The sequence below is a fragment of the Sceloporus occidentalis genome, unplaced genomic scaffold (assembly GCF_023333645.1).
Source record: "Sceloporus occidentalis isolate IW3139 unplaced genomic scaffold, rSceOcc1.0.p SCAF_4, whole genome shotgun sequence".
NCBI classification, from domain to species: Eukaryota; Metazoa; Chordata; class Lepidosauria; order Squamata; family Phrynosomatidae; genus Sceloporus; species Sceloporus occidentalis.
In genome coordinates, this window is record NW_028316984.1 from 1899780 (window position 1) to 1915023 (window position 15244).

The 15244-nt window shown below is 41.6% G+C and overlaps 1 protein-coding gene across 3 annotated transcripts in view; it reads left to right on the forward strand.

The window, feature by feature from the left end:
- The first annotated feature begins 5102 nt into the window (after nucleotides 1-5102).
- SETDB2 (SET domain bifurcated histone lysine methyltransferase 2) overlaps nucleotides 5103-15244 on the forward strand; it is a 31376-nt gene continuing 21234 nt past the window's right edge. Inside the window, exons 1-5 of one of the 3 annotated variants that reach the window (XM_089519052.1) lie at nucleotides 5103-5323; nucleotides 8320-8442; nucleotides 11259-11324; nucleotides 12557-12671; nucleotides 13473-14030. In XM_089519052.1, the coding sequence (XP_089375178.1) occupies nucleotides 5305-5323; nucleotides 8320-8442; nucleotides 11259-11324; nucleotides 12557-12671; nucleotides 13473-14030 (881 nt within the window). In that variant the 5' untranslated portion in view covers nucleotides 5103-5304. The remainder of the gene's footprint in view (nucleotides 5324-8319; nucleotides 8443-11258; nucleotides 11325-12556; nucleotides 12672-13472; nucleotides 14031-15244) is intronic. The other 2 variants (XM_089519053.1, XM_089519054.1) reach the window with 2 other exon arrangements.

Here is a 15244-nt window from a genome sequence, read left to right on the forward strand (position 1 = left end):
TCCATTAGAAAAATGAATGGTGTGTGCTGCTGCGCCTGCGCGCCCAAGCCCCATTATAATGGTGGCACTTAGTCTGGAACACCCCCCCCTTCCTAAAATCCTGGCTACGTCCGTCCTTGGTATTTCTGGCTGCAATGTAACACATACATAGCCTGTGAGTAAGTGTCTCTAAATTCAAAAGGGGTTCCAATGCATAGAATTGCATCTCTGAGCAGGGATAGGCATTTGTATCCTTTTGGCTGTTGTGATAAGTCTCATGCAGCCCCCTTGGAATTCAAGGGCATATTTTACATTTCTTACCCAGCTGAAGGACACTAGAGAGGTTGCAACATTCCCTTATCTTGTTTTGTCTGAATAGCTTTAGAAATAAGCAATCTTATTAGAATTGATTAAGGTAATCAGCTTCATGCTAAGCAAAGTCTTGCACGTGCTACAGCTCCGCCCTGGGCCCCACAACAAATTCCAACTCCCAGAATTCCATAGCCTTGAGCCAGGGCACTTAAAAGCAGTGCCAAACCAGGTTATTTCTCCATTGTGGATGCAGCTGTTGCCGCAAAGTGAGTAACACAGCTATCTTCCCCTGTTGCTTCTAATAGCACCCCCCTCCATTTTGTTTTGGTCTCTCAGTAAACACAGTATTGCTCCCAAAAATTCTAATACTATTACTAAAATAATTGTTGTGTGTAGAGGGAAATAAGGAAATAATGAAATAGCACAGAGCTCAGTTTTGTGACAACTTCACACTCTAGCATAGGATGGTTATATTCTTGTTGTAGAATGGGGAGTTGGTAATGATTTATCATACACCAGTTATTATCTTTATTACTGCTGTAAGGCACATTGGGATGAAGATTACATTGCCCCTGTATTATACCTTCCATATCTGAGATGAAAATTATACACAAATGTTTATGACTGCTCTCATAATAAAGGCTCAAAAAACATTTCCTGCCTTTATCAGCTATCAGCTAAGCAGACAAAAGTGTACTATAATAAGTTGTTGTTGGTTGTTGTTAAATGCCCCCAAGTCAATCCCGACCCATGGTGACCCCATGGATGTGACATCTCAGAGACTCCATGCCCTTCACTGTTCCTGCAAATTCATACCCGTGACCTCTTTTATAGAAGCCATCCATCATGTGGCCTTCCTCTCTTTCTACTTCCTTCCACCTTTCCTAGCATTATTGGGGGGGTTTTTCCAGTGAGTCGTGCCTTCTCATGATGTGTCCAAAGTACAACAGCCTCAATTTTGTCATCTTGGCCTTCAGGAAGATTTCTGGCCTGATCTGTTCTAGGACCCATTTGTTTGTCTTTTTGGCTGTCCATGGGATCCTCAGCACTCTTCTCCAGCACCACGACTCAAATGAATTGATTTTCTTCCTATCTTCTTTCTTAACTGTCCAGCTCTCACATCTGTACATAGTAACAGGGAATACAATGGCTTGTATGATTCTAACTTTTGTGCTCAATTGTATGTCTTTGCTTCTTTTCTAGTTCTTTCATAGCCACTCTCCCTATTCTTAATGTTCTTCTAATTTCCTGACTGCAATCCCTGTTGCTATCAGTGTTTGATCCCAGATATGAGAACTCTTTTACTATTTCTATTTTTTCATTGTCTAGGTTGAAATTATTTAAATTCTGCATGGTGTTTATTTTTGTTTTGTCTATGTTCACCAGTAAGCCTGCTTTTGCCCTAAACCATCCTTTGTATTATAATAAGTACATGTTATCAAAACAAAGAGCTGGAGAGGGGAGTGTCTTGCTCAGAAAGGGCCAAGGAGATGCTCAAACTTCGCTGCCTGGGAATCCTCTCTCCATCCCAAGGAGGGACAGAGTAAGGAAGGGTGGGAAATCTTCCTGTTATATTTGATCCCTTGCACCACTCCCCTACTAACTGGGAAGGCACCTAACTTATAAGAAGCAAAAGACTTTCCTCCTTCCAGTATTTAGCTCCTTTTCCCCTGCAATGCACGTTGTAGTAAAGGTAAAGTTAGTCCCTTGACATGAATGTCTAGTTGTAACAGACTGTAGGGGGTGGTGTTCATCTCCGTTACTAAGCCAAAGAGCCAGCGTTGTCCAAGGACTACTCTGGTGGTAATGTGGCCATCATGACTGCACCAAACTCTGTTACCTTCCCACTGAGAAGTGGTACCTATCTATCTACTTGCATTTGCATGCTTTGAGCTGCTAGGTTGGCAGAAGATGGGACTAAGTGAGAAGACCTCACCTCATCATGCAGCACTCAGGCCTTAAACTGCCTTAACCGCTAAGCTACCGCATCCCTAACCCCATTGCTGTAACCCACTGCTTTTCAGTATTTATTCATTACTTGGTATGTGCTGACTCAGTCTGAGCAATGGGAGGAAGAAAAGGAAGGGTCACATGGGAGACTATCTTAGTAACATAGTAACAGTAATTTATTAGTAACAAATTACTCAGTAACTGATCTTCCTGGACTTCAGAAACAGGAAGAAGTGTTGGGCGATCAGAATAACAAGTAAAGCAAATATTTAGACATTCCAAACGCTGGGAATCCCCAGTCTATGATCACAGATAACTATGGTGAGCTTCATCCACTGGACACTTCTCCCAACAGAGTAAAACTTTTGTTGGGAAAGGCTGATGAAACCATCTCACTTCCTGTGATACTTTGAGCAGTTCAGAGAAAATACAGAACATGTTCCTGTAGCAATGAACAACAGCATCTTTTTCTTCTCAGTTCAAATCAGGAAGTGTAATATAAAGATAGTACACTGGGTATCCATTTTAACTTACTCCCTGTTTCTTTAAAATCTCTTACTCTTGTATCGTCAGGCCAGTGAAATAAAGTGAAGTAGGCACAGTCATGTTTCTACCCATTCGTTTTGAATTTATACTCTGTATATGACATTTTGCCAGCATCTGACATCTCTGAAGATGCCAGCCATAGATGCTGATGAAACGTCAGGAATACACTCTTCTAGAACATGGCCACATAGACCGACCCCTCCCCCCCAAAAAATATGGATGCCAGCCGTCAAAGCCTTCAACTTCATAAATTTAAATCATGTTCAAGGCATGCAGAGTTTTATCCTGGTTTATCACACAGCCAAGAATGTGAAACTTTTAGAAAAACTCAGGGGGGAAAAATCCCCAAATACGCAAAGTGGTGTTTTTGGCACACACACCCCTTAATTGGATGCATTTGAGATGCACATAAAAACACCCCTTAATTGGATGCATTTGAAATGCACATGAACAAAAAGATTCAACCCATGTTCAGCCCTGGATTATTTTTACCGTCTGACTAACACCCCCACTAGCAAGTAAATATATATTTATTCAAGCGGGGCCATCTCGGGATAGAAATTGTGCATGTTGGAAATTAATTATTTATGCTGCAAATTCCAAATTGTTCTGTAACAAGCATAGATATTGAGGGGGACTGGAAGGATGTGACCCTGCTTGCTTTTGGTGTGCCTTAGAGCTCCCTGCTATGGGTCTATTCAAAGGCGTCTGGGACTTTCCTGCAGGAGGGGAACCTGCATTGTGGTATATGGGTATACACATTGCACACACTGCTACAACAGACTTGTGCATTTTCCTTGTGTGCACATGCTTGTATCTTTAGTGTCACCTCCAATGACATTTAGATGCCCACAAACAGGAGGAGAAAAGTCCTCTGAATTTGGAAACTAACAGCACTGCTGTGGAACAGAAGTATGGAGAGAGATCTTGTAGCATCTTTCAGACTAACTAAGAAGTTGGCAGCATGAATTTTTGTAGGCTTCAATCTACTTCCTCAGATGCATATGAACAGAAAGAGCATCATGAAGCAAAGATTTATGTGGAGGAAGGAATATTACAACAAACATACCAGTAAGGGTAGGGGGATGAGGATGAACTAACACAATACTTAAAGCATGGAGGTTTTTGAGAGATTCAGAGGGGCTTAATAAAAGGACTGAGACATCCTGGATATCATAGGAAGTACCTTTTTGTTCTGCAAAAGGAGTTTAAATTTCCTGGACTTTAAAATGATTTAATCTCCCAGTACCACATGGGCCATGGACAGAGGGAGGAATGACCTGCCTCCATAGATATCCCTCCATACCCGGAACACCACCACCACCGCCACCATCTTGACAAAAGGCCCAGTAAAGATATCACTATTTGGTAGATTTTGGATGCCATTCCATCCATCTCTTGTTAACTTTAGCAAACAAACTCTAGAGCTGCAATGCATTGGAGTGTTACCTCAGGGGGCCACAAGTAAATAGGGATATTTATAATAGTTAACACCCGCCTTATCTATAGATATTTGCTGAGGATGGCATTATATATATATATATATATATATATATATATATATATATATTATAGTTAAGATCCTCTTCATCTATATATATATTTGATGAGGATGACATTAACTACTATATGTGTGTGTCTGCATGTATGTATAGTTAACATAAGCATCATCAAATACACATACATACAGTTAACATCCTCTTCATTTATATATATTTGAAGAGGATGACATTATATATATATATAGTCATCTATATATATTTGATGAGGATGACTATATATATATTAACATCGTATATATACACACACACTATATATATATATATAGTTAACATCATCAAATATATATATATTATAGTTAAAATCCTCATCTGTATATATTTGAAGAGGATGACAGTCATCTATATATTTGATGAGGATGACAACTATATATATACATCATATATATGTATATATATATATACACACACAATATATATATATATATAGTTATCATCAAATAGTTAAAATCCTCATCTGTATATATTTGATGAGGATGACATTAACTACAGTATATATATATAACTAATATAATCATATATACACATTATATATATATATAATTAATATTCTCATCTATACGTATTTGCTAAGGATGGCACTGTCTCTCTCTCTCTCTCTCTCTCTCTCTATCTATCTATCTATCTATATATATATATATATGATTTTAACTATTATTATTGTCATCCTCCCGTTTTTTTAAAGGCCAGTTTCCTGTGGTGTGGCGTCACTTCCGGCGAAGGCAGCGCACACGGCGCCCGTTCGTCTGGCTTGCCCTGGGCTGTGTGTCGTTAGGCCCCGCGCGTGGCTAAGTGCGCATGTGCCGAAGAAAGGCGCTGGGGCGGGCCCTCTGTGGTGGGCGTCTTTGGGAGAGAGGGGTGTTTCTCGAGAGGTTCCGGGGTTTCAAAGGGCGGCGCGGTCGGGCCAGTTTCGTTGGAGCAGTGGATTATCATTCTGGAGCCTCTGGAAGACGAAGCCATGGAGGAAGCCATGGAAGGTAGAGTATATTGCAGGAAGAGGAGAAATTTCGGGCTTGGAGATTCAGATTGGCAACCCTGGATCCCGAGTGGTTCCTGCAGAATTTAATGCTTTAAGGCAGTGGTCCCCAAACTGTGCCCTTTAAGGGAATTTTGGACTTCATCTCCCAGAATCCCAGGCTATTGGCCAACATGGCTGAGGCTTCTGGGAGATGAAGTCCAAAATTTCTTGCAGGGCATAGTTTGAGGACCACTGTTTTAAAGCCTCATAAACAACATAAGTTACCCTTCTGCCTTTTAGGCTGCATCCACACCACATAAATAATCCAGTTTGAGGCCACTTTAATTGCCCTGGCTCAATGTTAGGTAATTCTGGGAACTGTAGTTTTGTGAGGCATTGAGCTTTCTTTGTCAGCACAATCAGCTACAGTTCCCAGGATTCCCTAGCACTGAGGCAGGGCAGTTAAATCAGTCTCAGACTGGGTTATTTCTGCAGTGTGGATGCAGCCTCAGTCAGAAATGCTGCTTGGGGCCTCCCCAGTGAGTTTATTATATGGCTGTGGTGTTTACTATATGGTTTAAGGACTGGACTGTAGGGGGGAAAGCTGTCATTTTGGTCTGCATCCATCATATACACAGTCCAAATTGAAATCTGCAATGCCAACTCTGTCATTCTATGATCAGTTTAGCAATAAGTATGTAAGCACATGTACTAAATATTTACTTGTATGCATAGGGACCTTGCAGCACCTTTTAGACTCACTGGAAGAAAGAAGTTGGCAGCATGAATTTTCCTAGATTCCAATCTGTTTTCTCAGATGCATATTGTTGTTATTATTATTATTCAAAAGATATAGCCATGTTAGTCTGTAGAATCAGTCTGTAGCGAGACCTTGCAGCACCTTTGAGATTCACTGAGAGAAAGAAGGTAGGAGCATGAACTTTCCTAGGCTCAAGCCTACTTCCTCAGATGCATAGGAATTAGAGTGAAGCCTACAAAAGGTCATGCTTCCACCTTCTTTCTTTCAGTTAGGTCCTAAACACACTGTGGAAATCATCCAGTTTGGCACCACTTTAACAGAGAAGGCTCAATGTCTTGCTGTCTCATTTCCATACCCAATGGCAACATTAAAACTGGACCTGCTACTTCATTTCCATACCTCAAGGATTTTGAATTTGAATTGGCATTCTCACATGCTGGTATGTCTGCCCCTGGTTTCCACTCCAAAAGGCTGAAGTCTAGGAAAGCTCATGCTGTCAACTTCTTTCTTTCAGTGAGTCTCAAAGGACTACAAGATCTCTCTACATCAGGGGTTCCCAACCTGGGGGTCGCAACCCCTTTGGGGGTCACGCAACCCTTTTGCAGGGGTCGCAAGGTTGCGAATCCCCCCGCCTCCCCCTCCCCTTTTCTCCGTGGGTGCCGGCGCTAGTGCAGGCACCGCACGGGGAAAACGGGAGGGGCGGAGCTACCTCCTCTTTCCCTTCTCCTTGCGAGTGCTGGCCCTTGCAAGGAGAAGGGGATAGGGGTGGGGCCGCCTCCTCCTCCTTCCCTTCCTTCCCACGGCTGCACGACAGCCGCGGGGAGGGTGGGAAGGAGCGGGGTCCTCCTGCCCTTTCCCTCCCTTCCCGCGGCTGCACGACAGCCGCTTGGAGGAAGGGATGGTGGAGGCTGCCTCCTCCTCTTCTCCTTGCGGCTGCCGGGCAACCACAGGGAGAAGGGGATGGGACTACAAGCCCCAGAGGCCTTTGCGGCCAGTAGTCCCGCCCCTTCTCCCCTGGTGGCCCTTCCTAATTGGTTGGGAGGCTGGGAAGGGGCGGGACTTCCGGCCGCAAAGGCAAAGCCTTCTGGGGCTTGTATGCCGCCGAAAATCTCGCCCCTTCCTGGCCTCCCAACCTATCGGGGGCACTGGCGGGACTTTCATCTCCAATGGGGGTCACGGCCCAACAAAGGTTGGGAACTGCTGCTCTACATACTGATTCTACAGACTAACATAACTATATCTTTGACAAGGTCCCCCACGACATTTTTGCAGACAATATGGTAAAATGTGGGCTAGACAATGGTACTGTTGGCTGGATTTTGTAATAGGTTTACCAACTGCTCACAAATGGCTCCTCTTCATCCTGGAGAGAAGTGACCGAAGGAGTGCCACAGCATTCTGTCCTGGGCCCTGTGCTGTTCAGCAAGTTTATTAATAACTTGGATGATGGAATAGGAAACATGGTTATCAAATTTGCAAGTGACACAAAATTAGGAAGGGTAGATAATATCCAAGAGGACAGAATCAAAATTCAAAATGACCTTAATAGATTAGAAAGCTTGGCCAAAACTTACAGAATGAATTTCTCCAAGGAGAAATGTAGGCAAAAGACAGATGGTTGACACCTGTGAAAGGGTACTGCTGTTCCAAAAGTCGGTTACTAAAAAATATGTGCTGGAGGGGGAAGAATAAGTGTGAAATTTTTACATGAAAGGTACTATTGACAAATTCCAGGGCTAAGCCTGTGCTGAGTATCATCCTGTAACTTCATTCTTGTTTATCCCAGCTCACTTGGGTCACTATTTTTTTACATGAGTGTCCTGGTGGGCCACAGAGTTATAGTAAAAAAAGAAGTAATTTTCTTCATGTCTGAATTTCCTCCACCTCTGGTCTGTATCATATATTTTATGTCTGTATCTACAGGTATTTATGTGGCTGAGGAGAAAGAATTTTCAGTGGATATATATAGATACAGTGGGCCCTTGTTATCTGCTGAGATTTAGTTCCAAGATCCCCCATGTATAACAAAATCCGTGTATGCTCATGTCCCATTAAATATAATGAGAGAGCAAAATGGTGTCCCTTATAAAAAAATGGAAAATCAAGGTTTGATATTTGAAATTTATACTTTTTTTGAACATTTTCAAACCGTGTATTCTTGAATCCGTGTATAAAAAATCTGTGTATAAGAAGGGCCGACTGTAGATAGATATATAACTAGAAACTATTGTAAATGATGATTTCTTTGAAAACAGTTGATGCAAACGTATTCTGGCATCATTTGGAAGACAGCACGGTGGATTTGATATTTGAACGACTGCAGAGTGTACTGTTGTCCCTGAAGCAGAAGATCAAGGATGGAACTGCAACAGAAGAAGGTTGGAAAACCTTTGTAACAAAAATTAGTCTGTCCATTGCTTTACTGTCTACTAGTTCATAACCCCATTTTTTAATGTGAATATACTATGCGACCACATAGAAATGCAAAACTAAATATATGCTTGTTCAGTCTGTATGTGATATTTGAAGGAGGCTTGATTACAGGTATCTAAAAGACTCTGGCGAGCTAACACTTATTTGCAGTTAGCCAGAAGGAATGTACTTCAAGTGCATGGCTTTTTATGTCACACTGAGGAAGTACAGCCTTACCCTCCCCCAGTGGAAAGAGAAGGCTTTATGGCAGGAGTGTAGAGTCTTTTTTCTATTGGAAGGTTGCCCTCCTTCCGTGTTATCTGTTGAGGACCACATGATGGCTGGCAGCCAGCGTGGAAAGGGCAAGAACCAGGCAGGGTGGGCTGTCACTCATTTAGTGGGCTGTCAAGGGAAGCACTGAATTGTTCTTGCCAGAAGTCTGAACTGATTACTTGTAGAGTACTTTTGAAATGAGGATGAATGGTGCACATAATTAGGATTAAAGTGCAACAGATTTCTGATCCTTGCTTTACAGAACAGATGGCTCCACTCTCCTGACCTTTTCTTTTCTGGAAATGAAGTATACACTCTCAGCTTCCCTGTGCCCAGAATCTGCTCTAGTTCTTAACTCCCAAACTTTGCAACAATTGCTTTATCTTTGCAACAATTGCTTTATCTTCTTTATAGTTCTCCAATTCCTTTCTCAAGTGTCTGTGGAATGGGAATCTCTCTTTTGTGTTGGTACAAATCCCTCAGGGATGCTGAATGGAGAGAGCCCAGTCAAACAATATGTCTCTTCCCCCAATCTGTTTCTTGTACAGTTCATAAGTTTTAACTCTTACCACAGGACTTAAACTTGCTTCTTCTTCTTCTTCTTCTTCTTCTTCTTCTTCTTGTTATTGTTATTGTTATTATTATTATTATTAAAAACCCTGAAACTGTTGTAAATGGTAGAGGCTAGACCTTTTGTCTTGGGAGCTGGGAATTGAAAATATGTATTTTCGAACACTTTCAGTACTTTAGGTACAAATTATCTTGCAGACCTCCTGACAGCCTTGAAGCTTTTTAGCCAGCTATGTGTTGGTTTGTGGTCTGCCCGTGACAAATCTATATGATGCACAGCTTCCTTTAGCAATGCTTGTTTGTCTGCAGCTGTAAAATGGTGATGGTAAGGGCAATGTGCAGGCCGTTAGGTTTCTAACCAAAGATCTATCCACCTTGTGCCAAATTTCAGGCTGTGGTGATCTTGATTTCCATAACAATTAAAATAATTCAGACTTTATAATGGTAGAATACTGGTTGACCCATATGCCCTGATATTCGTGGAAATTACTGCTGTTAAGTGGGAAATTTTAAATCTGGCCAGTTCTTCTAGTCTTAGTTGATGAGAAGTCTTAGTCTTAGATGAGAAGTTTAAGCTTCAGTTAAGCTGCAGATCTTAATAATGAGCTTTGCTTCTGTTAAAAGGATACCTGCTCCCTTGGTAACTTGCTCTTCTTCCCTATCTCTACTGCCTTAAATTATGCCTCCCTTCTTTGAATAGTGTCCTCAACTAGCCATCCCTCAAATACCATATAATTTGTACATGCACAGATGTTGCAGCAGAATAAATTAGAGCTTTTAAAAAAAATCTCGAAAGTTAACCCAGTCAAGAAAGATCAGTGAGAGCCTCCCAGTACCTCTGTCCTGCTTGGGAAGTGGAACTACCAACTGAGAGGGAAAGATTAAGAACACTGGGAGAATATGATTGCTAGAACTATTCTTTTACTTTGGAAAGTGAACTTTGTCCTTTGAAGAGGAGTAATTGCTGTGTCTTCAAGTCATTTCCAAATTATGACATCTCTAAGGTGACCTATCACATGGATTTTTGGCTAGAGTTGTCCAGAAGTGGTTGCCTTTGCCTTTTGCTGAGGCTGAGAAAGTGCAAATTGCCCAAGCACCCAATGTATGGGGATTTGAACCCTGATCTCCAGAGTCATGGGACGCGGTGGCTCAGTGGTTAAGTTGCTGACTCTGACAATCACAAGGTCAGCAGTTTGAGACCCAAGCACCATGTGACAGAGTGAGCTCCCATCACTAGTCCCAGCTTCTGCCAACTTAGCAGTTTGAAAGCACATAAAAGTGCAAGTAGAAGTAGATAAATAGGTACCACTTTAGTGGGAATGTAACAGTGTTCCATGCCCCTTGGCATTTAGTCATGCTGACCACATGATCACAGAATTGTCTTTGACAGCTCTGACTCCCTTGGCATGGTAACGGAGGTGAGCATTGCCTCCTATAGTCAGACACGACTAGACAACCTTGTCAAAGGGGAAACCTTTACCTTTTACCTCATACTATGACTCTGGAGGTAAAAGGTAAAGGTTTCCCCTTTGACAAGGTTGTCTAGTCGTGTCTGACTATAGGAGGCAATGCTCACCTCCGTTACCAAGCCATACTATAACATTCAAACCACTATACCGTGCTGTCTGTCTGAAAGAAAACTCTGCAGACATTGCAGAGTTTTTCCAATAGTATAGTATGCAAATTTGAAAACTCTGCAGTTTTTGCAGACAGCTGGAGTTTCCTTCTTGCAGAACCAGGAATTAGTTTTGGGGGGAAAATATAGATCGTACACTGAGTACTTCCCCTTCATCTCAGGTAGTTTTATATTTTGAAGAGTATTTTACTGTAGGGACAGCAGCAGTATACTTGTGGAAGGTCTAGTTTATCATGTATTAATCATTGTAAAATGCTCATTTTAATACAGATTTTAACATTTTCGGTGCTGTCTTTTAAACAGAATGCTGCCAAGCTCTTACATTTATGAAACAAGTGGATATGACTGACCTCTTACCTCTGATAAATGGTAGGAAAGAGTTTCTTTGCTCCATGTTATGTGTACTATTTGATTCTAGCTGAGCCAGATGAAAACAAAATGTATTAGGAAGAGTTAACATTCTTCAAAGATTGATATTTTTCTGATTTCTTTTCTGCAAGGGGGACTGCTACAGCTACCTGATCCAGACATGGCACTGTGTAAAGTCTGTGCTTTTTGTAGAGATGCGGATTATAACCATCCTTTGGCTTTTATGTTCTTGTATAGTTCCATTGTAAACATTTTTGCTGCTAATAATAGCTTATTGAATGGGAAAGATACTTGTCAAGTGTGCAATCAGAATGGCTAATACAGTATAAAAATATATATAGTCAGCCCTCCACTTTTGCAGGGGTTGGGAATCTGTCTCCCCCCAAAAGTGAAAAAATCCACAAATATCTCTTCTCTCCGCCCCCCCGCCCCCAAAAATGCACCGCTGCTGATGGCTGATCGTTCCCCTCACTCCTTTCTCTGGCCAACATCCCCAGTGCCAGACTCCTGGTTTTATAGATGGAAGCAGCAGTAGCAGTCTCCAAATGCTTCTCCAATCTCTCTCCCCCACTTCTTTCTCCTTCCCCTCCTCTCTGCCAACACCCCAGTGCCAGCTTCCCAATTTTACCAGGATAGTTCTGCACATCCCATATAAAAGCAGGCATGGTGGGGCGTCTGGCAGTAGAAAGAGGGAAAGAGAAAGAAGGGCTGTGGAGAAAGATCCTGATAAAACCAGGAATTTGGGGGCTCTGGAGCTGCTGGCAGGGAGGAGGAGAAGGAGAAAGAAAGGGGTGGGGAAAGATCCTGATAATGCCAGGAGTTTGGGGGCTCTGGGGCTGTTGGCAAAGAGGAGGGGAAGGAGGGGGGTGGAGAAATCTTGGTAATACCAGGAGTTTAGCTCTGGGGCTGCTGTCAGGGAAGAGAGGGAGGAGAAAGAAGGATTGGGGAGAATGATCCAGCTTCTGTCTATAAAACCAGGAGGCTGATACTAGGACTGTTAAGGAAGAAGAGTGAGAGGAAGTTGACCAGGTTTAGGGGCAGCTAGTGCAAAAAGGCAAATAAGCAAAACCACGAAAGGGAAACTTGCAAATGTGGAGGGCCGACTGTATACTGAAAAATAATACTTGCCTTTTTTTTAGATACTTGTTTTATTTATGTTAGAGCATATTTGAAATATTGTGGGGTGGTTGATTGTAATAATTAATTGTAATCTAAAACATACAATGCTAAAGTTTATTCCTTACTCTTCAAAGTAAATGTTGCTTCTGAAGAAGGTATCCTAACATACAAACCCGATTTACATCCTTCTGCCTCAAGTGAAGAAAATCCTGGAAATGTTTTTTCATTGTGAGTAAAAACTATAAATATTGTGCTTTTATTTCCCAGAGGTTTGGACTCTTTATCTATAAATTAGCAATAATAAAACAAACTAGAGCCCTGTAGTCAGAGACTGGCTGGCAGTGTGAGATCAGAAGACAGACTTTTCAGGTTTCCTCATCACTCCATATCCATATGTCCACTCTGCCGATTCATTCACCCAATTTGCCTTCCTTACTGAGCTAGTGAAGTCTCTGCAGGTTGTTCTGTTTATAGGCTTGGTTCTGAGCTGTTTGCTTAATGTAGCACAAATGGAATGAAACATGTGTGTGAATGAGCCACCAGTATTTATGTTCAGAGGGCAGACTGAGTCTTCCTCAGTTAACTACAGCTAACTTCTTGGGAGGAAGGACTAGTGTAGTTTGAAGCTGCCACAGAGCCCCTTATGGAGGTATACAAATTGGATATCCTCTCCCTTTTTCAAAGTCCTGGAAATTAATTTGGAGGCTCTAAATTAGGAATAAAATGTTTCAGACAGGCTAGAGCTAACTGTTTTCAATCTCCCAACAGAATCCCTTTGCTTTCATATTTTTATATCTTGTGTGGAAAAGCGTTCATTACCATTGTAAGCAGTTGCAACATGCATTTATCTTTTCCAGTTCTAAGATCAGATTCAGAATGAAAACCAGATTGAAAAGCTCACTTGAGTGCCATGTGTCTCAAAATGTGGAGGGAGGGATGCATCACTGAGTTCAATGAACAATTGTATCTTAACTTATTGGCTGCCTGATGCGTTTGTTTCTTCAATTTTTGTATGTGTGATTGTAACAGAAGAATGGAGCCAAAGGAAGCGATGCACTCAAGGAGTCAAGGAACCCTAAAAGAAATCTCTTCAAAAGTCGCATATCAGGATCATATCTGCTCTAAAGAGTGTCTTGCCAAAAGGCCATGGAACTCATACAAGGGTGAAAACCCTCTTCACTTGCCTTTACTGTGTCACTTCCAGAGACAGCATGCAAAAGCAGATGCTGTGTTAAAGTCGCATGATGTAATATACAAAGCTCCTTGTGGAAAGAGTCTGAGAAATTTCCAAGATGTTCAGAACTATTTGTTTCAAACAGAATGCACCTTTTTGTTTTTAGATCACTTTTCTTTCAATACATATGTGCAGGTGTTTAGAAAAAGTCCTAGTCGTCACATTTTTGAATTTGATTATGATATCAGCAAAGGGGCAGAGGCTGTACCAGTTTCCTTCTGTAATGACATAGATCACAGCCGACTGCCTTATTTTAAATATCGGAAGGCCTCCTGGCCTCATGGATACTTCCTGAACAATTTCTCCAGCACATTTCTTGATTCCTGCAGTTGCACGGATGGCTGCACTGACAGGTAAGGATTTGGAATTTATTAGAGAGCATTTTAAAATATTCTGAATTGGTTTTTCATTCATTACTGAGTAGGACAGTTTTGTACTGCCAAATGTAGATTATGCACATTATTTCTACACATTAGAATTCTAGCGTAGATTTTACAGTACTTGTAGTTTTAGTAGAGGACCAAGGCAAGAACTGTTGTTGTTATTGTTGTCATGTGCCTTCAAGTTGTTTCCAACTTTCAGTGACCCTAAGGAAAACTTAAAATGGAGTTTTCTTGGCAAGTTTCTTCAGAGAGGGTTTGCTGTTGCCATTCTTTGAAGATGAGAAAATGTGAATTGCCCAAGGCCACCCAGTAGGTTTGGATGGCTGAGCTGTGATTCAAATCCTGGTCTCCAAAGTCATAGTGCAGCACTCATACCACAACACCATGCTGTCTCCCAAGAACAGTCCTAGACCTTATTTAAAGGGTAATGTCCCAATAGCATGGCCTTTAAAATAATTGTTTCCTGAAAAGGCTTTGTGAATGTATGCAAAAATATTCCATCTTGCTTCCCCCTGCAACACGAAGACTTTGGTCTGAATTCTATTGTTGGTTCTAACTAGATTAGATCAATTGAATCAGTTGTTGATTCACTATTAAGCAAGTGGTTTACTAGTTCTGCTCTAGTTGGGAGTTACAAATAGGATTCAGGCCTGTGTTATTCTGCTCAAGCCCACCCATCCCTGCATGCATGAATAGAAGGGTTCACAGTCTGAGAGAGTGGGATGGAATTGTGAGCTTTGGAAGTTGGAAGGTTCACAGTGTTTTCTCACTAGCTAAATTTTTTGTAGAACAGGCCATGGATTCTCCAGTGTTTAAAACCTTGAAAAACCTAATTCACTAAATTGAAATTGAATCCATCATAATTGTTCAGTGCGCCAAAAATTCAGACTACAGTACATCAGTGATTCTGAAACTCTGATCCTCCAGTTTTTTTGGACTTCATCTCCCAGAAACCTCAGTCATCTTGGTCAATAGTCTGAAATTCTGAGACCAAAAGTCCAAAACTAGAAAGACCAGAGTCTGGGAATCACTGATCTACATGAAGCTGCTGTGAGAGGTCATCCAGAGTTTTGGGGTGTGGTGTTAACAATACGTTGATGACACCCAAATATATCTCTTCTTTCCATCCAGTTCCAAGAAAGCAATCTCTGTACTGAACCAATGCCTGTTGTCAGTAATGGACT